The sequence below is a fragment of the Pieris napi genome, chromosome 6 (genome assembly GCF_905475465.1).
Source record: "Pieris napi chromosome 6, ilPieNapi1.2, whole genome shotgun sequence".
NCBI classification, from domain to species: Eukaryota; Metazoa; Arthropoda; class Insecta; order Lepidoptera; family Pieridae; genus Pieris; species Pieris napi.
The window spans coordinates 846635-873012 of NC_062239.1; the positions used below are offsets into that span (position 1 = coordinate 846635).

General features: G+C 34.2%; 2 protein-coding genes across 2 annotated transcripts; one reads left to right on the forward strand and one right to left on the reverse strand.

Annotated features, from left to right (window-relative positions):
• Window positions 1-244: 244 nt before the first annotated feature.
• On the reverse strand, window positions 245-17445 carry LOC125050067 (myotubularin-related protein 10-B). Its single transcript, XM_047649642.1, has 12 exons — window positions 17053-17445; window positions 16138-16192; window positions 13408-13544; window positions 12315-12473; window positions 6254-6709; window positions 5447-5614; window positions 4187-4316; window positions 3411-3546; window positions 2725-2962; window positions 1919-2036; window positions 1215-1393; window positions 245-637 (listed from the first exon to the last, which is right to left on the reverse strand). Exons 1-12 carry the CDS (start codon window positions 17107-17109, stop codon window positions 416-418), a joined length of 2055 nt encoding a protein of 684 aa, XP_047505598.1. The 5' UTR covers window positions 17110-17445; the 3' UTR covers window positions 245-415.
• A 1409-nt stretch (window positions 17446-18854) lies between these two features.
• On the forward strand, window positions 18855-25337 carry LOC125050362 (E3 ubiquitin-protein ligase RNF126). The gene is made up of 7 exons (XM_047650139.1): window positions 18855-19094; window positions 19841-20002; window positions 20129-20184; window positions 20755-20888; window positions 21085-21246; window positions 22543-22782; window positions 23564-25337. Exons 1-7 carry the CDS (start codon window positions 19008-19010, stop codon window positions 23785-23787), a joined length of 1065 nt encoding a protein of 354 aa, XP_047506095.1. The 5' UTR covers window positions 18855-19007; the 3' UTR covers window positions 23788-25337.
• Window positions 25338-26378: the final 1041 nt, after the last annotated feature.

The window sequence follows — 26378 nt, forward strand, 5'->3', positions numbered from 1 at the left end:
TAACAATCACTCAACTAGTTATTGATTTGCATTTTTTAAATAATTAAAATACCTTAATATGTTAGACGAAAATATTTCGCATCGCTGTTTTTAGTTTAAATCGTGTTAATCTCTCGCTCTTATCTGTACGTAAAAAGGAAGACGGCTATACAAGTTTTTGATACATTAAAATTTCTACCATTCTATTATAATTCCCTCTACCATACAAACAGTGAACAATGTAATAATTAACTGACTGACATTTTTGCATTGGGTACACTACAATCAGTACAATCAGTCGAAACAAATCAATCAACATTTTAAAATTTGTATAATTGTATACATTTGAAATAAGGTCATCAGGCGACAGTGACTATTTCAAAACAATTTTATTTTTATTTTCTAGAGTATTAGAGTTAACGAACACTACATAAAATTAATCCGGCGCATTTAAAAGACTCTGTGAATCCAAGAGCTGAGTGGCATCGATGAGGCTCACTTGCATGGCGTCCAGACTCCGGGCGACGTTGTCTCCGGTCTTGAGACTGAAGGGGTAGAAACGGGTGACGGCCGGCGGAGAAGGTGGAGGCTCGTAATCTCTTCCGTTGCGATCGTTCATTATGGAAAGCGACGATAGGTGACTGTTTAGCTTTTGAATCTGAAAGGGAACTCCAATATTAACCCGTTGACCTGGAAATTCCCTTATTAACTACGAAGCGTACAACGGACGCGAGCTAGGACGTGTCAACGCGTAACGTAACGTACGTAACACGTAATTTTATGCTACTCACAAAAGATTAGATTAGAAATTATACCGATTCTCTCCGCGTTTTAGATTCACGTCGAACCATTTATCAATCCCTAATAGGGCGAAATATACATTTCAAGGACGTATTCAGAATATGTCCTACTCATATACGCTATTGTTTACGATTGACGTATTTATATGCACAGTTAACAGGTTTCTCGAGGTCAAAAGGAAAACGCTTTTTCTTCATTGAATAGGGGGGGGGCAAAGAGCCTAAATTTAGTCCAAAAAAAAGGGGCAGTGATTGCAGCCCATGGACACCCATATATAGTGAGTCCATCGCCGGTCTTAGAGGGAGGACTACACTCGTACTTTGAACCATTGGAGGTCGTATCTCTAAGGGGTAGTAAGTTTTAAACTTATATGCTTTTTAAATAAAGTTTTATAATAGTTCCTATCTACTAATATGAAAAATTAGAATAGTGACCTGTGCCTTAACCGAGCAGTTGTACAAGAAGTACTGCACTCGGCCCGCAGAGGGCGCATCGAGAGGAGGCAGCCATCGCTCGTAGCACTGCGACCACACTTCTATGGCCGCTATGTTGGTGCAGGGCTCCAGGCGCCCGTTCTCGCTCGCCGATTTGCGGCTGCACACGGATGACATTGCTGGAAATATTCAATAAATTCCGATTTTTTGTAACATGTTCATTGTTCCTATGGACTTTCTTTCTATGCGCGCATTTAACATTCGCTCGAACGGTGAAGGAAAACATCGTGAGGAAACCGGCTTGCCTTAGACACAAACAGTGGTTAGTGTCAGGTACAGAGGCTGAACACCTACTTGCCTATTAGATTAACAAATGATCATGAAACAGATAGAGATATCTGAGGCCCTGACCTAAAAAGATTCTAGCGCCCCTGATTTTATTTAATTACGACGTATTTCTATTTTATATTAAATAATTTTATTAAATCTTGAAATAATTAATGATTAATTCTAATTATAAAATAGCATCGGTGGAACGGGCTGCCTTATCGATACAATTTAACGAGAGAATGGTAATAAAAAAGAGTAATAAAAAAAATAAAGGTGCAGTTTTTTAGTTTTTAATAAGTAAGCGGCAATTAGTATATTTTTCAAATAGTTTGTCACGTATATTAAAATAGAGAATCTTTAGATATTAAACTTACACAATCTCTGTGAAGGCGTCGTACTCCGTTGTCCGACGTACAAGGGGTTGTAGAACAAAGCGATGTCTTGTTCACTGAATTGTTCCGCCCAGTCCCAAATCGGCCGTTGGGTGAAATTCTGTAATATTTTATTTATTTATTGCATACAGAATCTGAATTAAAAAAGAAGTTTATAACAATATGGTGGAAACACAAACTGGACTAGGTTACTCTGTCCACCAGGACGTCGAACTGATTTAAATAATTTTCTTATATATTCTTATAAGTTCATTGACATACGTCATACATATCATAACAATATACCCATTAAATTGCGGCATTAAAACGTCACAAACCAATCGAAACACCTACGCTTCATAGATAGCCGATGCAAGGAACTTGTTTTCGATGAGAATTCTCATTCTCATACAGGTTGTTTTCCTGTATTCGAATTAGTTATTAGAATGCGTCCGTATACGTTAGAAACGTACACCAACTATCCAGTTATAACATAATTACATATTTTTACAAACGGTAAATCGAAAAAAACATTTTGAACAGGATTAATCAAAACCGAAATAACTTTCTTCTTAAATTTAAATCGTTTCTTGATTTTAGATGAAAAGATAACGTTTTTGAACAAACTAATAACCATTTATGTTCAATTACAATTTAATTAATCTCTTTTAACCAATTCAATAAAAACATCATAATTTGACATTCTCAAAGTTTCGATGCGTTTAAATTAATCAACTTTTACTAATACATAGATACTAAAAAGTTCAAAAACTAAGCTCGTTAAATATTTTGTAAATAAATAAAAGTACCTTCATAATAGCCAAATCCCGATCCCTGGGGCAGTTAAACAAAAAGGTATCGAAGAGATGATTATTCGCAGCGTCCCAGAGCGTCGTGAGGTAGGTCTCCGTAAACTGGAAGGCCGAGGGAAACTGGCTTTGCAGCTGCCACACACAATCCAGAAAGAGAAGAAAGACTGGAGCACTTTGTGATGGAGGAGCTTTGTCCATGTCTTCTTTTGTGGTTCCGGGGCGTGGCAGGCCGAATCTGAGTAAATGAAAATCTTATTATATTTAAAAAAACAACTGAACCGTCGAACTACGTACCGCCTAACCATCGATGAACTAACTAAACTTTTAGCTAAATTAAAATAATTGTCTTAGAAGAAAATGTACATAAAGTTCTTATTATAATATAATAAAAATCATCAAAATCGATCCAGTCACTCTTGCAAATAACCTTACTGAGTTTAATATGTATATAGGAATAAATAGTTAGTAACGTTAACGCTATGTTAATTTCATTTTGGCTTTCATTTTAACCTTAAAAGTTGTATGTTATTTAATGACCAACTAATATTAATTTCTGCCAACCCATTTAAAACTTAAGAATTACCATAATCTATGCATTATAAAGAGAAAATATTTGTATACTAGTATATTCCTATGTTTGATCCAAAGACTTGTGTATCTAAATGTAAACAGAAGTCTTTTACCTGTCACAGAAGGGATGTCCGAGCGCCAACCACTCCTTTTGAATAAGGGACTGGAACCCTGAAAGGGTCCTAAAATGCGGGTCCAAAAGTAGTTGGGTGATGCAGGATACCACAGCGCAGTAGTCCACGCCGTCACCTGGGTTTCAATTATTTTTTATTGCAAACAATTTTAAAACTAAAATAATTCAATTCTTTTAGTAAGTAGTATAATGTTTTTTGCGAAAAGTATAATTCTATTTTTGAAACTCTGAAAACAATGAGGGTAGTTTATAGTTAAATAGTGGGTACATAACTCAAAATAAATTGTTAAATCAATGTCCATCATGTTCTATCGACTGTTCATCTCCTTCGATGCTGAAAAGCGTGCTCAACGCGCCATTCTTAGGACATCCTTTATGAAATATTTTCGCTACCCAACTTTTAAATTGTACAATGAAACAAAACTTAAACGGTTATAACGTAATAATGTTTATTCTTTCTTTTCTTTCATTATACTTGTCCCTTACTGTAGTTATAATCAAGAAAACAGTCCAATTATTGTAGTTTCAATACAGATGAACTGTCTCTTTTCTTCATAGTGTAAACACAATTTATCAGAAAGAGATTAGTTAATTATGAATAAGGTAAGGATAATAATAAAGAAAATAAATAGTAAATCCATTTCACATGATATGATCACAAGAATTAAAAAAAAAATCGACGATAACCTCTTGCTTATTGAAGTCGGTTAAAATGATGTTTTCTTTTTTTTATTTACGTTACGTGTTAAAACTCACCTTCCTGCAGCACAACAGTGACATTATCAACGATATGCCTCGCGGCGTCGTCGGCGAACGTGATGCAGTTGCACACGTACCGCAGCCATCGGCTTGATTCCAGTATCGAATAGTACTGGGAGTCTTGCATCTGGAATGCAATCATTTAAGCCGAATTTACATTACGAAACTAGTGTTATGCATGTTGGAATGAGTTTCATGAAAATAGTTGCAGCACGTGTGAAACTACTTTAACAAAAAATAATAGTGTCGTGAAATCAACAGTATCACCAACGACATGGCTCTGTCAACATCAAAGCTTCATTTTGCGATGCAGAACGTCGTGGTACAGATGTTAATATTTAAAATTCGAAAAAGGTTATCTCTATCAACTGACCAACGTTGGTTTGCCATTTTGGCGGTCATTTAGCTGCACGATGCAATCAAACACACACGTCTGCCCTGTGCAAATGCTTTCGCGACACTAGTTTCGTGTCGCGTTTTCATCGTGAAAGTAGTTGCGTGACATTAGTTTTACAAAAAATATGCGCATGGCACGAAATTTATCCAGTGTCGCGAAACCGATGCATGCATTATGAAACTGTAAATTTACACGTGAAATTGTTGATGAAATTTATGTCATAAAACTAATTCCGAGCCTCTAGTTTCGTAATGTAAATTCGGCTTTATCAAAGGTCAACTTTATTAATAAGATACTTATAACAAGGGTTTTGCCCTGCGAAAGAATAGATCGTCTTTTTGACTATACCTCAGCTCTTCATACTTAAGCCTTTTAACTAACTGTTTTGTCTTTTTCTATCACATTGTATTTACGTTGTGATGAAGAAGACGGTGCTATATGACTTTATTATAATACATATTTGAAGCATGAATGGTGAATGTCATGAAGCGAGAGAGGTATTTCAGGAAAACTACCCATTCGGGAAAAAGGATTGACAATATATTATTTATTTATTAATTAAAGTTCACCAAATCATATACATAATGCTTATCTACAATATAGTTTTTTTTTTAAATAGATAAATAAAAATATATTAATTTGACTAAAAAATAAATATGTATTTAAGTTTTAAATAGTTTCAAGTTCAATAATGTTGGCATTTATTGTGGTTTCAAGTATTAATTAATTATTTAAAAAACCAGTCAACGTATAATTATAAATGTATCTTAAAATTTGAATCACTTTTGAAGTCGGTTTACGTGATTTTTGATTATGTTATCTTACGTATAAGGATCATAGAATATTTTTAAAATATTTACCCAAAACTGTGAAAGCGTGTTCGGAGTACACAGATCTGCTAATTTCTTGTATGAGGAATTTAGTATCGCTAGCGAAGGTAGCACGTTAGCACTACTACTATTTGTGTAACTATTTCCGCAAAGGTAGATCACGTACGGCGGCGTCAGTTTGGGGTGCGACCGCCGGACCTGCAATTTTATTGTAATTTTTTTACAAAAAAACAAATTATTTAAAAAAAACTCATGTGTGCAATTCACACGTGGTAGAAGTGAAACCATCAAAAACAAAGTTTTTATAATGAATAATATGTAAATTATACTTTTTTCACTAACTAAATGTAGGACTATGTTAAATTTTCATTTATAAGTTTAATATCAATATCAATCTTTAATTTGATAAAAACTAAAATAATGGAAGTTTGAAATTCGATGATTATTACTTATTGAATTTTTTGCACATCTATGTTTTTTTAATTCAGAAAATGATCAAATACACGCCAATTTAAAGTTTATACACTGCACAATTCTTCCCATCTCATTCTCTCCCACGCTAAATCCTACGAATTTATGCGTCTGTCTCTTTTTACTGTCGCTTTTTCCGTTGCATCCGGTTTGAAATCACAACGATTCTAAAGAAGTTTCACTTCAAAACTTGTATGTATGTCACTTTATAGTATGCTAAAACCACAAAAGTAGGTAAAGATATTTTCAAAAAAAATATTTTTGTTTCTTCCAGTCTAGTTTCATAACTTAATGCATGTTTTACTTAACAACAGCCAAAATATTGTTTTTAACAATTTATTTAAAAAAATGTCGCTCAAACAATACCTGTTCCAAAAGTACACTTTCCGCCGTGGCCGACAATTCCGTAGGCAACAGCTCCCCGCTCCTCAACAACGCCGCACCTTCCGCCCTTCCCCAAACCCAGACCGGAACTCGTCCCGACCGAAAGTGCCTCGCACTCTCCATCAAATTGTAATCTAAAACCGAACTGGGTACTATCAAGGTTTCTCCAGCCGTCAACATGAAGGCGTCAGATGTCCCATTGATGCACGTGATCCTCCAATGGGGACACTCGCATCTCTCCAGCTCTCTCTTCCAATCCGCCGGTCGGTGGAACATGTTCATGTCTGACGGCAACGTCGGGTAATAGGGCTCTCTGTACTCGAAGGCGAATAAGAGATCGTGCCGTTTCGGAAACGCATGGTGGAGCAACGCCATCACGACTTGACGCGCGGTGCCGAGTGGGGAGTTCGCGAAGTTGAAAGATATGACTTTCATATTCTGGAAGGTATTGTTATTTTAATTTGAAATGTGTATTCAAGATTGTATTAATTAAGAAAAAGCGTTCATCTGGTACCAAATCCGCATTGTTAATGAGTATTTTAAATTACTAGTAAAATCTAAAAGTTGTTGATATTAGAGTAATATTTTTATTGTATTTTTACTAGTTTTTCTAAAATATATGTTCTCAGTATCAACTTTTGAATAAGAATAAGAATAATTTTTATTTTCTCCCAAAAACAATAAGATAACAATTGAATTGAAAAGGTATTGGGAGACTGGTTTCCAAACTAGGTAAGAACCTGTGATATGGATAACCAGGCTTCCATTCCACAGCAAAGTCACAGTGTTTACAAAGGGAACGTACATTTATGGGTAGGCAAACAAATTAATACAATATAGCACAAATACAGTTGAATGTGAGGGTGTGTGTGTCTGTGTGTGTGTGTGTGTGTGAGAGAGAGTGTGTGTATGTGAGTGTTGTGTATGTGTAGGTGAGTGTGTGTGTATGTTGATAGTGGGAGAGGGTGTGTGTCAGGCACACGCCTGAGAACATATGTGAAAATTATTTTAATATATCTAGCAGGTTTTCTGTTTGGTCATAGTTCAAAGTAAGTAAAAATTTATGAACTATTTGCTTTACACATTTTTTAGTTTTAGGATATATATTTAGAGTTTTGTTAAGTCTATTATACAAGTAACATCCCAGAAAAGAGAACGATCGCTGAGAAAAATTGGAATAAAATGGGGTTGTACAAACACTATATTTGCGACGTTTGTCCAATACAGCGGTATCGAAGAATAACAGCGAATGTTGCTTAAGAACAGTGTATAAGATAAACAGCTGTCGAACTGTAAGTACAGAACTTATTTTATAAAGTTCCGCAGTAGGGAACCGAAAGGGAAGAGACAATGAGGTTTTAAGAACTGCTCGTTGGGCTCGCTCAAGTTTCAGGAGTGAGGTTTTATAGGTGCCTCCCCATACCACTATACAGTAAATTAGCAGTGATTGGCAAAGCGACTCGTACACCATTCTAATTGTTGTGGAGTCAGCAACCCCACGCAGGCTCCTGAATACATACATTAGCTTGCGCAAACGTCCCGAAAGCAATTCAATGTGACTATTAAAGCTAAGATTGTGGTCTATAAGTACGCCAAGGTACATTATAGTGCTAACATTTTGCAGCCGAGGGCAGTCGCACGAACCATCCAATCGTCGCGGACGGGGGCAGCAATGAGTCACGATTGTCCACTGATGTTGTGGGTGGCACCCTCGTTTTGCGAATGCCATGTATTTAGTTTTGTCTGCATTGAGCGTTAAGACGTTGTCGCCAAGCCAATCAGTCACACTATCCAAGCCAGATTGAGCGTGAGCGAAAACCTCCCCCCAAGTCGGTGCATTAAATAATAAAGCCGTGTCATCCGCAAAGGTAACGATGGATCCATTGGTTAACTGTAGGTTGCAAAGCTGATTAATATACACTAAAAACAGGGTAGGACCCAATACGCTGCCCTGAGGAACACCGTATTGAACAGGAAGGTCCTCGCTCACACTATCCCCAATCTTTGTGGCCTGGGTTCTGTTGCTCAAATAGTCACCGAATAGTCTCAATTGGGCCCCTCTCACACCAATGTGCTCAAGTTTTTTTATTAGAATTTCAATAGAGACCGTGTCAAAAGCCTTAGCTAGGTCCAGGAAGATAGCTATGCACTTCATACCCCCTTCTAGGTTCCTAATAACGTAGTCGGTGAGGGCATGAACCGCATCCCCGGTGGATCTCCCAGAGCGAAAACCGTACTGGGAAGTAGATAGAATGTTATTCACCTCTAGGAATTTTATAAGCCTGCTATTCATTAATTTTTCCAAAACCTTAGACATTGCAGGTAGGATGGATATCGGTCTATAACTGTTGACACGGTCTCTAGCCAGACCTCCTTTGTGAACTGGTATTATTAAGGCTTGTTTAAAAGCAGATGGGAAAGTACCATTGCTGAGTGCCAAATTACATATATGTGTGAGAGGGGGCACAATAATCGATTTAAACGACCTTAGGATCATAGCGCTGATACCGTCACGTCCTGAGGCATCGCTCTTGAGGGCTATAACGTGTCTTTCCACCTCACACTCATCAGTGGCTAACAATACTAGAGAATTATGACTAGTATTACCTCCAAAACTGCATTCAACGACAGCAGAACAGTTCTTTTGTATTATATTTTCCGCGAGGTTCTTGCCAACTCCCACGAAAAATTTATTGATACTATTGACCGCTGACAAATTATTGGAGTAATTTTTTAACAACTCATTTGGAGTTGCTTGCGATTTTTGTCTGTTTGATATGGTGTCAATTGTTTTCCAAAGTAATTTTGGATTGTGTTTAGCTGCATTAAGTTGATTCCTTTCATAGTTCCGTTTTAGTTTTTTTAACAAATTGTTGCAGAAATTACGGTAACGTTTATATGTGGTAATTATAATCTCATTATCGGGATATTTTTTTGCCTTTTTGTGCAAGTTATCCCTGTTGCGCATGCACTTCAAAAGACCGGGAGTAATCCAGGGCTTAATAATCATTCTTCTTTTCGAGGGACTAATCTGCCTCGAGCTCGACTTGATGGCTTCAGTAATAGATGCCATCAAAAAGCTCGCAGCAAAATTGACATCACAGGAATTGAAGAGAGGACTTAGATCCATATTATTAAGGCTAAATGCGAGCCCCTCATGGTCTATTTTAGTTAACGTCCTATTCACAATACAATCATGGTTTAATTTAGACTTAAGAAATAGTAAAACGGTTTTATGATCAGTCAGTGATGTTTGGGCAACGAATGTGTGCGTTTGGGCCTTAGTTTTCAAAAGGACATGATCGAGGCAGTTATCTACTCGTGTTGCAAATGTGTGGGTTGGGAGCAACCCGTGATAGGCTGCTAGGTTTAAATAGTCTCTGACATCATCTTTTACAATTTCTCTATTAATTATAATATTTATATCACCTGCTAATATAATTGTCTTATAGCTCGTGTATCTTGTCAGTAAAATATTCAGTGATGATATAAAATTTGATTTATTGATATATGATGGAGAACGGTATATGCCAATAATAATAATATTTGAGTCAATTTTAGCTACCAAGCAATTAGCATCCATGAACACCGGTTCCTCTATATGGGTAGGGATATAGTCCTTGATGTACATTACCACGCCATCGTTTTGTAGTAGGTTTGATGCAGTATGGAAACAGTTATAGCCGTGTAGTGTCGGTAAGTTATTGTTGTCCCTTATCCGACATTCAGTCAGTATAATGACATCCCAACTTGTGCGAGACCTAACTATCAAAGTTTGCAAACCTGCAAAGTTTGCTGATATACCACGAATATTCTGATTTAAGATTTTTGTAAAATGATTTGGGTTGTGAGTTAAACTATGAACGTCCTCAATATTACATTCGGAAGAGTCAGAATTAGAAAAAGAATCAATACTAGTTTGTAATTGCAAATTATCGAATTTTAATTAAAGTTTTAGGGTGCAGTGCAATGTCTTTTGTTATGTTTTTTTTTTCCTTAATTCGACAAAAATATTTAATACTTATAGACTTAAATAGGCATAGAACTAGTAACATTACGGTATTTATCATGTAAAAACAAAAACCATTTAGAACAATGAATGAGTGACTGTGTATGTGCGTATGTAAGTTTGCATGACGAAGTAGATAGAAATCACGGCAAGTGCCAGGGCTAGATATATATTGTGAATGCGTGTGTGTGGGTTGTAGGATAAATGTTTGTGCTAAGTAACTAACAAAATTATTGATTAGAAATAAAAAGTAAAAGATATTATAACTTTCAGATAGTCACGCCTCCTGTTGTTTCTTCTTCAGGCTGAGGAGACAATGATCGGACCGTATTTGTACAGCTTTTTCTTCTTGTGTCTTCTTGACTAAAATTCTACCATTTGCTTGCCAACAAATAAATTTTCTTGACTTACAATATTGACGAACATCATAGAAAAGTTTCTTCATGGCTGGTGGCAAATGATCATCTACATATATTGGTACACATTTACCATCAATTCCAATGGTTTGGGTATTTAACTTCTCGGGTACAGGACGTTTTTTGTTGAATTGCCGTACATGGGCCAGAAAATCATTTCTGACCGCAACTGAATGAAATTCCACCACAATGGGTCTATCCTTTTCAACTTTACCTGGTAACCGGTATATATCCCGTAAGGTGTTATTTTGAAGATTGAGGCCTGCCACATTACCAATTTTCTGTAAGATCACTGAGAGGTCAGTTGGATTCTCATCTTGCCTAGTTGGGACATTCCTTATTTCCAAAGTTGAAGGTCGGGACTGTTGTTGAAAATCATCTATTCGCTTTTCAAGCTTGCGAATGTAGTCCTGATTTTCTTTCTTCGCAGTCTCTAAGGCGACAACCCTTACATTCGCGTCTTCGTACATTTTATTAATAAAAGATAGACCCGAGTCAATTTCAAGGGAAGATTTTTGAAGAACCGCTATATCTGCCTTGAGGGAGAGTACATCCCTGGCAAGCCCGGCCAAAGTGGCATCCTGTTCCGTTTTCCAAACAGTCAGTCTTCTGTCCTGATCGTCTTTCCAGGAGTTAAGCATGTTCATGAGGTCTTGCTTAAAGGATGTTAATTCGGAAGGATTGGGCGTAAGCAAACTGTCATGGCGAGGTGAATTAGAAGAACGTAGCCGTTTAGAATTTCTTATCTTCTCACCCTCATCCAAAAATGTCTTATTTATATCCGCCTCAGACGATGACTTACCAGGAGGAGTTCTCTGCATTTTCTTCGACATCAATACTATCAATCCCTGTCCACTATACGCGTAATCTATGTATTCAACTCAACAATCATAAAAAATTATTGTGGTGAATTGTTGTCTAAGTAGTACTAACAACAGCGTAGCGCTTAGTTCCGATGCACTTGTAGCAAATACGGCAGGCGGGGGGGCGTCGCTTAACTCGTAGCGCTTAATTAGCGTAGCAGACCGCCCGCTGCATTCAATAACCGATTTCGCCTGTTACCGGTATCGTACCGTGGCGTGTCGGGCAACCGACGGCCTCACACAAGCGCGCCACGAGGCGGAGCGGGATCAAATCCTAGCACCCGACGCCACAAGAAAGTCCATTCATTCACTACACGAACCGAAACCACTTATATTTGACTCACATCAGATAGGAATCAAAAATGCACGCAACCACCGCCAATCGCGATTTTTAAAGACAAATTTAATTAAACAAAATTTGCTCTGACTCGTGACACACGTCCACACTTAACAGCGCTGCGGGAGGAAGAGGAGAATACTTTTAAACAATATGAAAAAACAATTATTTATTTAATTATTTGTCATGTGTCCAAACTGACGATTGATTTAACTGTAATATTGAGAGTTTGTTAGTCTGTGTAATGAGACGAGTTTTGGCTTGTTTTAATTGGGTATTAGAATTATTCTTTGAACTTTAATTAAAAACTAAACTAACTGTTGTTTCAGCAATACATTGGAGCTTCATTCATCATACTCCATTTTACAGTATTCTTAAGAAATTCTGTAATATCTTGAATAATATATAAATTGTATACCTTACAAACAAGTTGTATGCCTTTAAGCTTCACGGGAATATCAGTTCTGGGCATGAGGCGTCTCCGTCGCGTTGTCCCTCCGTCCGTTAACCACAGAGCTCCGACGCACGTTAAGGGAACATCGAACACACCAACTAAGTTATTTCTTTGTCCATATTCCTGAAATATTTCATAAGAATTTACCGGCGACCCGCTCTGGCTTTGAATGGACAATCGTAAACTATGTAAAAGATATGATATACAAGTTAAACATACACTTTTTTGTTGACATATATCTCTCATCGTTAAGGCACGGCACGTTCGTAAGAAACGTTTTCATTAGTCTTTTATCCCTACTTTGCAAATACGACTACCATCAAACCTTTAACTTTTCAGGCTTAGCCTAGATTTTCATAATGGGTTCAGTAAATCCTGATGTTACCCTACAACCTCAAACATTTAACCTCCATTATAATATAAGAATAAATTTGAAGGTTTTCAATGTTTTTTTTATTGTTTCTCTACTCCTAATTATTATTAAATACCTAATGAACACATACCTATTTAAATATAATACAAACATGAAAGTTGTTAATTTATTTTTAAATATGTGTGGAAATCTGTGAAATGATCATTATTGGGAGTATTAGAGATAGGGAGGAGGTAAAACTCAGCCTAGTAGAAGGTGATTTTGGCGGGAATTACCCACCCGGACTCTGAATTACAGATTATGGTGGGGGTCGGGTTCTACATACTGTTACTTTCTACTATGGGGCGGGGGTTGTGAAAATACTTTTCCACCATAGAAAAACAGACATTTGATGCTAATTACTTCATTATAATATTTAAAACATTGTAACAATAAATACAACGAATAGAATGAGGTCAGAACAAGATGCGGGAGATACTCAAACCGCGGGAGGCCCCGCACACATGACGTCGTGATACGAACAAACACTGACTCACTTCACTGAAGAAACAATATTGTGCGTACATTTTAGTGTATACTTTGTACGCACGCACTTATTTTTATTTTTTGGTCAAAATATCTATTGTAACTAGGCACGTCAACGACTAGATTTCAATTGTCTGTGTATTAATAATGTAAACTTACATCGTTGGGCGAAGAGTCTAGTGGCACAAACGAAAGCTTATAATTGGTGACGAAAAGGGCGCCAAACCTTCCTCGCTCAAGTTCCCCAAGTGGTGTCAGCATCACCACACTGTGAGCCGTTCCTACGATCATCTCCCCTGAAAAAATATTACTTATAAAGATTTGTCTGATTATGTTTAATCGTTATTAGACCGTAACAACAACAGCGAATGCAGTTTTCAATATATTATAATAAAATCAATGTACTATTAAATGATTTTTATTTAGAAAACGTTATGGAACAAACGAGAATTTGTTTGACTAGTAAAGAAACTAATCAAACTGAAAATACGGATTAAGGAATTAAGTAATATATTAGACATAGACATAAACATAACATTTATTACTAACGAAACACACACACAGAAACACAACATAATAATAATAAAAAAAGAAAGAAAAATAGCTATTTTTTTAAAGAATCAGGTACATTTTAAGTGTGTAATGTGTGTGTTGTGGTTGTAACTGGCCTTGGCTCAGGATTATGCTGAGGAGAAGACGTGTTCCACAGCGCCGGTCGTTCTGCCAGAGACCACAACAGCTAGTTTGCGCGTCAGATGCAGAATAAAAAGAATGTAATAATAATAATAGTAAAAATTATAATTTTAATTTAGGAACAAATTACTACCAAATGTGCTTTTGAAAAAAAAATTCAATTTTTATTGTAGTTATGATTGACTATTTTGGCTATAATGGCTTACACATAAGATATACATATATGTGTTATTTTGATGTATAAGCTTGTAAAGTTTGATTAAAATCCATTCAGTAGCTTTTACGTGAAAGAGAGAAAAATCCATCCATACTTATAAACTTTCGCGTTTAAGATTATTTTTATTAATTAGATGGTCCACGATATCCGATATCGAATAGTTCTCGATAAATATTACTAATTAATTGTAAGCCATACCTACGTAAGGTTTTAATCTGATTATACGGGTCATTTGAAAACCTTGGCCGGCAACATTGGACCAGATAGCAATTTCTTATCAAAAGAAAAAACGCAGCGCGCTGACCGTGAAACGAAATTGGCGTTAAGCGACACTTCGATCTCATTCTATGAAAATAACGTTACTTTTCTATTCTTTCAAGAGTCTTGAAAGATTAAATATTCATATTCGATACAAAATGAGACTTCAGCAACACGTCAACCCCCTAGCTTCGGGCCTCTTGGAAACGACGGACAGTGTGTATCGGCTGAAATGGGCGAAACTTGCCGCAGTCTGACAGTTTACGAAATACGGAGGGAATAAAAAATTATTGGATTTGTGTTCCCTAATTGCCATTATTTCTTATAAAATCTGATAAAAGCCATGAGGCTGATTGAAGATGGATTTAAAAAAAAGTATACGAAGATCTCGAACAAGGCGTTGCTTCACATTTCTGTATTTCCAACAAGAAAGTAATCAATCAGCCTTCTGTGACTGTCATTTATGACAATTCCGATTTACTCAGATACATAGTCGGGATTCAAACCCACAACCTCAAATTTATTGAGGCCCATTATTGAAGTAAACATGTTATATGTTATTTTGTAGCCAGAATAAACGCCCAGTTAGTTTGATGATTAAGGGTTTAGCTTAAAGTATAACGAATTAAGTTACACTTTTGCTTTTAATAATAAATAAACCATCTTAAAAAACTAACCGTCATAATTATTTCGCTATTTTATTGAAACCAGTAAATATATCAAAGTGATTGGATATTTATAGATTTATATTATATTACTTGTCCTTATGTTCTTTCATGTACAAGGAACGTATACACACAGCAAAGATTAAGTATTCAGGTCGTTTCCTTAAGACAGCTAAATTTAGCAAGACGATGTACGTCTTAACGATAATTTGTACTGTTTATTTATTTAGAAAACCTCGGATTTTAACTTGATAAAAACGATTGGAAAACAATCGAAAAATTCTTAACAAGTCTGTTTTGAAATACTTTATCAGTTCTTGAAAATTCTTTCAATGACCAATAAACGATATTATTAACAAAAATGTCCGTTATCCGAGGTATGATGGTGAGGTTGATTAGACGTCATCGAATGTTGATAAGACAACAGTAAGTACATATATGAATATGATTCACGCGATATTTTCAAGCATAAAAAAATGTTCAATAGGTTTACCGCAATGTCAGAATTTGAAATGTCAGTAACTTAAATTAATTGAATCCTTTATTTTTTAAGACCTGGTAACCTGCACCTTGTGTAAAAGATATTAAAATTTCACTTTTATTGAATTGAATTTAAAGGCAATTATTATCGAACGACACAATTTACATTTAAGTTAAATAATTGTGATAATTAAAGCCGTGTAATTAAAACTTCATATTTAAATAAAAAATATATTTACCTACCTCTCTTCAACTGGCCCATGTTGACACCTTAACAATTAAATATCAACTACTGTATACATTCCCTATAAACTAGGCGCTAATCCATAAAATTATTAAGACGTTTATGACCTTTCTATCTATATATGTAAAGGTGGAAATGGCGTGAACGTGTTCAGTGTCGCAATAGGCGATACAGTTAGGGACGCGTAACGCATATATGATGCAGTTATTGTAATTTACATCATAGACTACGTCAAGATATAGTACCTACCTGTGTAATGATTAAGACACATAAACACACAACTATTCTTTAATGATTTCTGAATCAAAATAGATTGTTAAATCATTACTTACCATTCAACAATTTGGGCTTCAAGTCACGGACAGAACCATTCTTTTCTCCATTACCCTGAAAATGGTAAATAGATAAATTGTATATATATTGTAAGACGCATAGAATATAATATATTCAGGTTAGTTAGTATGTCTGTACTTCTAATTTCTGTAGTGTTTTAGAAAATTTGTTTCATATAGCTTCAGATTAGATTTTTTTGATTGTATGTCTATTATTTAAAATTCCTCTTCAGGTAATAAACATACACAATATACAAAATACAACTAATTCTTTAATAGTACAATGTTCAGTCGTTTGAAATGGATATTTAAGCCATGCAAATAGTGTATTGATAGCTTACTTATCTATTAAAATATATTACAAATAAATTGGAAATCTCTTCATTTTGCTGTTTTTGAAATTGGATAACAATAAATATTATCACACAATGGTGCGGAACAGGGCAAGGCTAAAAGTATTTATAGATTCACTTGAAATTTAATTTGCATTTTCTTAAAGCACTAAGATACTAACTAAACATCCAAAAAGAGTTAAGCAGCAGGCGCCACGTGAGGCACCAGATGAGGATCATGACAATAGTAAACTATGTAACTTAATAGTATATATTAGTCTATATATATTTAGTCAGACAAGCAGTAAAATAAATTATTTGTAAACACAGAAAGTAAGGAATACTCTTCAAACTTCATTTCATTATGAAATTAAAAGATACATTTTCCTAAACTTATTCTTTTAAGATTAAGTAAGTAAGTAAGAATATATCAAAGCATTTTGTCTAACAAGATAGTTAAGCTGTTAGACGAGCAGTTTCCAGCAGTTCAGAGATGTAAATGTATATCCACATATCAAAGATGATTTATGTTATTCAAACAAGCACAACATTATAGGTACATCAGGAGAAGAGAATACATTACCACGGATGAAACATTGATGTAGCTCTTGAAATTCTGTACCAACTTTTTCTCATTCATTATGATTGTGTAGCTTCTCACTATTGACCCACATAAATCGTTACTACGTAACAATATCTGTTTATTTTGCACACATAAATACAATCAATCGAACGAAATCGTTTCTACCGAGTAGAGGACAGAGAATCCTCATGATTTGGACAAATTTCACCGAAATATGATAACTATTCTAAAAGAACTGTAGGTAACACATTAGAATTCAGAAAATTTTCATGTGTATGGAACATTATTTCCAACAAAATGTTGATTTTAATTTTCGTAATTTACCTAGTAAAAATATGATTCAAAACATTATAAAAAAATGCATTAATGGGAATATTTTAATTTTAATGTACATTGGTATTTGGTAGATTCAAGATTGTAAATAGCTATGGCTAGTTACCACAGACTATCTGGTTAAATATTGAGAATTTGACAGCCAGAGGGAAGTCAAGTTTTGTAATCCAGTAAGTATACAACAAAAAATATTATTTAATATAATTCTTTCTGTCAGCATTGTTCTAAAAATAACAATTATTTTTTTCACAATCGAAACATCTTTAGAGTAACTATGTATAACATTTAGTGCCTATCGTTGCGAATTCGTTTACGATCTTTAAGTATAAATTGAAATTTGGTAAAATAGGAACGAATTTTGAAAAAGGCAATTCACAGTTTAAGTAACACTATCTATTAAAGTCTTAAAACCTTAGAGGCCATATAAATCAATGAAAATCTGGTATGAAAAGTGAGGTTGGTGGCGCCGTCACACACAATATGTTATACAGCTTGACGTGTAATATCCGTGAGCATGCCACATGTTCTAAATGAACACTGCGTCTGTTCTGGAGCTTTAATCGTAATTAAACTGAAATAGCAAAGCAGTCGGAATAATTAGAATACGGCAATCAAAACATTTTATTCTTTTGCCAGACATGATTAGTGATTATAGAGTCTGGCTAATGAAAGAAGATAATTGAATTATTTAAAAACTTTCGGATGGCAACACAAAATGTCATTGAATTTCTTAGGTTAGTATGATTTATTGTCTTGATACTTTATGAAATTACTCTTTTTTATTTCTATTATATATTTTTTCCGAATGGTTAACAGGTATAATAGTCTAAATTTGTTTTATTGATATTTTGGATTCTGATTTTGAATAAAGTTGTGTTTTATAATAAATATAGTTTTAGTTTTCCATGCAATGCTAGTCTTTTTAAGTATCAATAGTAAAAGACTAAATACGTATAGAATTTAATTTCACAGACATACAGTTACTATCAATGTAAAAAATAATAAAATAAATTCAAGTATCAAGTAAGTTTAATCCACAAAATATATCAATCTTTAAGGGATACCATACTAAAAAAATTGAATTTGCCGCGCATTTTCATTATCTTCTTTCATTAGCCAGACTCTAGCTTTTATAATGTTGAACTCTCACTCTCTCTCTACTTTACTTTTAATCTACTGTAATACTCGAAGAAGGAATTTAGTAAGCCCCACTCGTGGATATTTAACATGCATTGCGATATGTTGGCTGGCGCGCAAAAAGCCTCTGATATACCGTCAACCGTCTGATAACACACTTCCATGATCCATCCTGTAATAACACAAAGCAATGCAAGCTTACTTTATAACGTCAAGTAAGTCACGAAGCGTAAAAATATGATGAAACACTTGAGTGTTGAGTGTACTTGAGTACTACTGAGTAGTGAGTACTGTCATCTTCAGAATATTATAACAATCGGTTGTCATATGTCACTGTCATAAAGCATGTTTCAAGAAATAAAAATGGCTACTAATAAATTTCTGTTCGTTTGAACTTTGAAAGCACAATATTCATTTAGGGATTTATCATTTAATTCTAAAGTCATTTTATGAAATATTCGTGTGAAAGTGATTAATAGTTAACGATGGCTGATGCTGCGTTGGGAAACCGACCCTCGGTTCGCTATTTTTGCCACAGATGTAACATTTATATGTTTGAAGATATTGTGGAGGTAAAAATCAATATAAATCGTTTTAATGACGCAATTAATAATTATTATTTTGAAATGGGTTATAATTATTAACACCACTACCAAGGTCATTAATATGTATATATATGTCCTATAGAGACCAGTCTGGATTTGTATTTTGTGTATTTACAAGTATTATTCAGTATAAAGCTGGAAAATAAGTATCAAAAACGAAACGTACGTTTACTAAAAGCAATTGGGGATTTACTTAATTTTGTTTCACAAAAGTTTGCTAAATGAAATCTGTAACGCTATTAAACAATACTATTATGTCTAGAAAAGTAATTTATAATTTTACTAAATTTTTTAAGCTAGGATAAAATTTCATGAAATTGCCCACATACTAGATTGATTGATAAATCCTGATGTTATGCTTTAAATTTTATGTGTAAAATATAAAAATTGTTTGAAACCTACAAGCACCGACTCTAAAAATTGACAAATTAGCACACTATTCATTTGTATGTTGCAGTATACAGAGTACCAAAATATATATATCAACCAATCAAAATCTTTTTTCATTTATTTTAAGTAACATATAAATTTATAGTATATATATATATATTATACATAATCCAAGAAAACTGTAAATTAACATCAAATTAGACTGTAAACACACAACTAAACTATCAGGTTTGTCTCTTATGATTGAGATAACTGCTGATCTTATAAAATGTAGAAAACCCTGAGTGAGCAGTAATACACAGACATGGCTCTAATATTTTTAGAACTACACATGTCCATTTTGTGAAAGTGGATTCCTTGAGAAGCTGGAAAATGGAGCAGATAGACCTTCACAGCAGAGTCAAACATTTAGTGATGCCAACATGAGTAACACCAATGATGCTAATAATAGGGGCAATACTAATCGCCGAGGATTTACATTAAATGTAAGTTGTTTAATATACTTAATTATTTAATATTTGAGTTGCCAACTACTAAGTAATTGTTATACATTAATTATGGGCATATCAATGTTAAGTAATTTTATGATTATTAGATTTCTTGTGTTTCAGAATGTGCCGAACATTCTACAAGATGTGGTGTTCCTGATGTCAGGGAATCGGTTAAGGTATGGATATTTAATATCGAGATTTCAATCTGATATATTTCTCTGATTTTTACTAACAAAATAAATATAGAGTTTTGAACTGTGATTCATAATTCAATATCTTTTTATATCTTTGATATCTATTTTTTATTATAACAAGATTATTTATCAAATACATAGTCAGTGTCCATACTGTTTTAATAGTTACTTTATTTACATATGCCTATTAGATAAGCATTGCCTATCTTTTTATGGCTGATTGTGTAGTATTTATTCATAATTGATCAACCTGAATGTACCACTTTATTTGCAAATAAACAATGATTATTATTAAAAATGTCTAAAAATATTATTAAAATGAAAATTATGTCAAAATCCAATTTGGCTGACCTTGAATTTGTCTTGGACTTTTACACTGGTGTTTCCAACATAGGATATGTCATGTTAGCAAATGCATGCAAGTTGCATAAGTAATAAATAATCTTATTTCAATGAAATAAGATACTGCACTTATTTCATTGTAGGTTACTTATACATTCTTATTTTGAAAGTTTAAGGAGAAAATCTCAAGGTTGTACCTGTGTGTTACAGTGAAGCCACTAGACATCGTCTTAGGAATGAGGTGCGTTCGTCAATGTTGAGTCGTCGCCACGGCAATCGACCACCAGGAGCCAGAACTTTAGGATTTTTGAGATCACCAGGAGACTATGTGTTCGGAGGAGAAGGTATTTTTTCGAAAATTAACTCATTGAATGTTGCCCGAAGTAACAATAACTAAATTTACCACTTAGTTTTAATGCTGAGTTGCCACACTTAGTTAACAACTGACAAGTTATTAAATCATATGTGTATTTGGTTTATTGTGTGTATTATATACCATTTTAAAAACAGAGTACTAAGCATCAAATGATCTACTTCCAGCTCTGGATGCAGTGGTGACCCAACTCATGGGTCAGCTGGAGTACTCAGGTGCTCCACCGATGCCTAGAGATATCCTCAGTGCCATCCCCAGTGAACCTGTCACCGAGGAACAGGCAGCCGCCAACATGTCTTGCTCTGTTTGCTGGGATAACTTCCTGTTAGGTCAGTATACTTCAAATCTAACATATAAAAAATCTAAATGTGTTGAATTCTAAACATGGTTTGGGTTTTTGCTAGATATTTTTTATTATTATTATTATTATAGCCTCTTTTCAGACATGCCAGTATTTTTCTTTATTTTTCGTATATTGTACTTTTCTTCCACTTTTGCTTGTCCGTTTGCCAGATGGCAAAGGCCTCCTCCAACCTTCTCCATTCTGGCCTTTCTATGGCCACTCTACCCCATGTTGTTCCCGCGACTTGTATAATGTCGTCGTCCCACCTTTTTTGTGGTCTACCTCTCTTTCTCTTTCCATCTCTTGGGTACCATTGTGTGATTATTTTACTCCATTTGTCCTTTTCCCTGATCATGTGGCCTGCCCATTTCCACTTTTGTCTTCTTATTTTCAAAGTACTTTAGTCTTTCCTCTGATGTTGCTACTGCTTTTGCTAGATATAGTATACAAAAACCCCATAATAGACAAAACTTTCTTATGGTATCAATAGAAACTTAACATAAACTGTTTTATTTTGTTTTATGCCTTTTTTAATTATTTATAAAATGTATTATTTTATGAATTGATATTTTGTATTATTATTTGCAAGTGTATTATAAATTGTGCAAATAATAATATAAAAACTAACAATTACAGATTGAACAGTATGCTATAGCAAAGATTGCATAAGTAAAATTTGATCAGAGCTATAAGAAATATATCTTTACTAGCTTAGTCCCGCAGTTTCACTGGCGTTCGATCGTAACGTATATTATGCAGCGATCTTCTTTATAATGGTCAATCGAACACAAAATAAATGTTTAATTCATTATTCGTTAATGTCATGGCTGGATCGAAAATTTTATCACTAAATGTTGAACCATTTCATAATTCAAACTAAATAAACATTTATGGTTATTTTTTATAAATGTCAAAGAACCTTATAAATATTTATTTGAGGTTATTTCATATACCTATTTACATCCAACTTATATTTTATGCTACATTAATGGCGTGGTCAAATGTTGATTGAAATATTATTACATGAAATGGACAAAAATTGACCTTATAACAAATTATGGACCAGGCGAATCTTGTGAATTTAGGTCAGTATTATACTAAATATATAGGTCTTTACCTATAAAACCGTTTCAGTCGACGTTAGTTGCCGTTTGCCATGCTTAGTGCGGTAAATCCGTAGCCCCAACCTCTCTAACACATTGCATTATGTACGAACAAATTCGGCCACAACTTGCTTTTGAACGCTACAGTTGTCAAATAATGATTGACCGAATTGTTCCAGGTGAAATGGTGTCCCGCCTAGAGTGTGAGCACATATTCCACTCGAGCTGCATAAACCCGTGGCTAGAGCTCCACGCCACGTGCCCCGTGTGCCGGTGCTCTCTGCTGCCGGCCAATCACCGCCCAGAGCCACGAGGGCCTGCTCCCGCATCCGACGGCTCCACCACCACCACCTCCAGCTCTAACACCACTACCAATACCACCACTCACGCTCGTCCGCCGCGACACCTGACCTTTATATGTGAGTTTTTAAGACTAAGCGTCTGTTTCACAATGTACGGATATGTTCTACATAAGTTTCAAATTAGCTATTTATTACTTATTAGTAGGATAAACACTATTGTTGCGTTTCACGACTGTCAGATAGCGCTATTCGACACATAAAATCCATCATAAGCTATGAGTCCGATGAATGTCAAATAGCACATTTTATCTTACAAATAATTTATGTGTTGCATAGCTATTTGGTACTTTATCCATACATTGTGAAACAGACCCTAAAATTAAAGTTTAGTACCTTTCCGTTATAACAAACTAACTTATCAGTTTTCGTCTAAAATACAATAGATACTCTGCCTTCTGTCAAATTTATATGTGTCGGAGATATATCATCACTCCTTCGATATCGTCATTAACGGGTTGTGGCTAAAGTGCGAACACCAAAGTTACGAATAATTATCATACAATATTTATTTTGATTAATTTTATACAACACAAATTTAAATTATAAGGAGCAGTTGGCGTGCTCTGATTTTTCTAACAATATTCGTACGTTTATTTAATGATTTTAAACTATAAAACAATTATATAATAACCAAACAAATTAAATTATGATTCGTAATCTAAATGATAAATCAAATCAACAATAGAAAATTAACGTTCAATTGATTCGATAATAACATATCCTGATAATCATAACACTCCCTGACATAGGTATATGTAAATTAGAAAATCTTCATTTTGATATTGTTTTAATTAATTCCTATGAAATATTGTATAACACAATGTATATTTTATTCCAGCCCCCCGCGTAGTTATTCATCGTTCGACACACCCGATGTTCCGTCGGGGGTTCCACACCCACACTTGGGATTCCCCACGCGATATGAGCACTTCTTCCGATTCTAGTGCTTCTGTGACTTCAGACGGTCGGTGGGCACCTCAGACCCAGTCTGATACCAGCACCGACTCTTCGTCGTCCGTTAATAGAACGCAAAATTACCACACCGATTTCGACTGCGATTAAGGGTACAAATTACCTTTTGTTTAATGTTAATAAATACGTTTTGACAGGTGTCTTACTTGGCACTTAGATTTACTCTTGACAGTCGAATGACGTTGACGTTTGCTTTTGGCACATGAAACATTTTTCAAATTTGTACAGTAATAATCTGTGTTGCTTCTTTTCGTAATGGTTTTCCAAAAAGCCACTTGTTGAGACAAACTTGTATTTCAAGTGGTGTGATTCACCTGTCAATGCGAATATTACCTTTAATTTATTAAACCTATAGGCTATAGTTAAAACACATCACACTCAGAGACGATCGTTAATGGGATTAACTTTTGTCTCATTCCCCTTCATGTCTGTCTATGACTCTCGGGGTTCTAATTTTTTGCCATTATAAATATGTGAGGCAACAATATATCACATAATGTTGCATAAATGTATTGTGCTTTTAAAGATGTCCCTTAAATTACTTTAAAGCGAACTTTTTTATTGTTGAAATATTTTGTTATGCATGCCTTCAACTTACTATTTATCCATATATATCTTTTAAAAAATCTAATTATGAACTCTTTGAATGAAAAATTTGTTATGAAATGCGACCTAATTCATATTTTAATTTAATGTATTTTAAATGTAAATATGTATTTGTAAGAAATATTAGATCATAAACTTAAAGTTTTCTGATATTCTATAATGGATTGTTTATAGCTCGGTTTTTAGGTTTTTTAAGGGTTTTATTTTGTAAAGGTAAATCGATAGCTGATGTATGCAACGCACTTGTTTCAGTCATACCATTATTTATTTTCAGACATATGTTGCCAGAATAATTACCAAATTACTGGCAACACTGAAGGTTCTATATTAAGTTCCTATATTGTTTTTAAACTATTATGGTTTTTCAATTTGTAGATATATTCCTGATTAAAAACATATATGTGAGGTGCCGTTTTATTAATTTGAATGTTTGGATGAAAGAATTTAATGCATTTCAAATTTTAGATCTAGATGTAAGTTTATGCCAAAGACTGATAGAGGTAAAATTTGAAATTGTATATTTAGGTGTGTAAAGGTCTACTTTCTTAGACAATACAGAAATTTGAGCCCAAAAATAAATATAGTTTTGGGCTAAAATGTTGTTGACTTTTTATACAAGTAGATGAAAATATATATTATGGTTAATTTGTGGAAATTGGACATTATTCAGACGATGTATCTTACAATATACAAAGGTTATTTACTTCTTGCATGTTATATTCAAAACCATATGTATACCTACAGATATTTGTTCCTATTTCATTTATATGTAAAATAGGATTAAATACATGCGTATGTAAATTGATAAGTAATTTAAATGAAATACTGGTTTGATTTTAGCATGTATTTAATCATGATACTGTAATATATATTAATACATTTGGGATGAATATAACTGCTATATGCAGTATAGCCACTGTTAAATGTCTAATTTGATTCCATGCTTATTACAATATGTTTGTACAAAATTAATTGTTATTTCGAGTGGAAATGTCAAAAACAGAACGAGTGTTTTTAAATAAATGCGCAACGAAGGGTGTTTTGTTATTTTTCCTATTAAATAGTAGCAACTATTAATGACACAGTGGGAATAGTGAGAATTTAGTTTATGATAACAACTTCAACCTGAATTAATTATTGAATTTTCTAATTAGGAGTAATTTCGCTCGTATTAAAAACTTTTGTTAATTGACTAATTTGATATACAGTATTTACAATATTCCTAACCTACATACATAGTTAAAAATTAATAAAAATATTACAACAAATTTAAAAAGTTTGGTCCCTGTGGCAGTGCGCCTTTAACGCTGGCAGCATTTCCTCACTGTATTGCGATAGTCGTTGAGCGAGGAAAGCACCAGCTCTGGTGTCAACTTAATTTTTTAATTAGTGCCTGTGCATTTGAACCCTACGGCCCAAGAGTCTCTACTCCAAAGCCGAGCCCTTTATTATTTTCCGCCTTTTTCTGTATGCATACTAATATAATTATGCTTTAGCTTTAGTTCAACAATTAAACACAAATATGAAACACAGTTAACTGTTAGTTTAAAGATAATTACTATTTAGAAGAAAAAATTAAACCACAAATAGGTTTACAAAATCTCTTATTTTGAAGTTGGTATTTATGATGACTCATTGCTCATTAATATTATACATATATATATATATGTATAAATAAATTCATACATAGATAAAAGATGACGGATTTTTTAAGTACATAATTTAAATGATTTCATTGCGTCTTATAATTTTTTATTGTATTTGTGCAAGCTATTATTTTATATGTATATTATTTCTCTTAGCAGCAAGCAGATGGCTTGATTGGCTTTTTAATGACGGGGTTCTCAACCGTAAGTACTGGGCGGTTAGAAGTCGAAGGAGGTCGGTGCAATTACTGGCAGATGGTTCAGCCACGCGTCGGGTGGGTCAGTGCCGTAAGCATTAGCACGTGCATACGAGTTCATTCAAAGTGACTTATATGATGCACTATTTATTATAAATTTACTTTCATCTTCACCTGCCATCCTAGTCCTAATAGTTATAGTATTTTTCACACCCATTTTTATTTTTATACA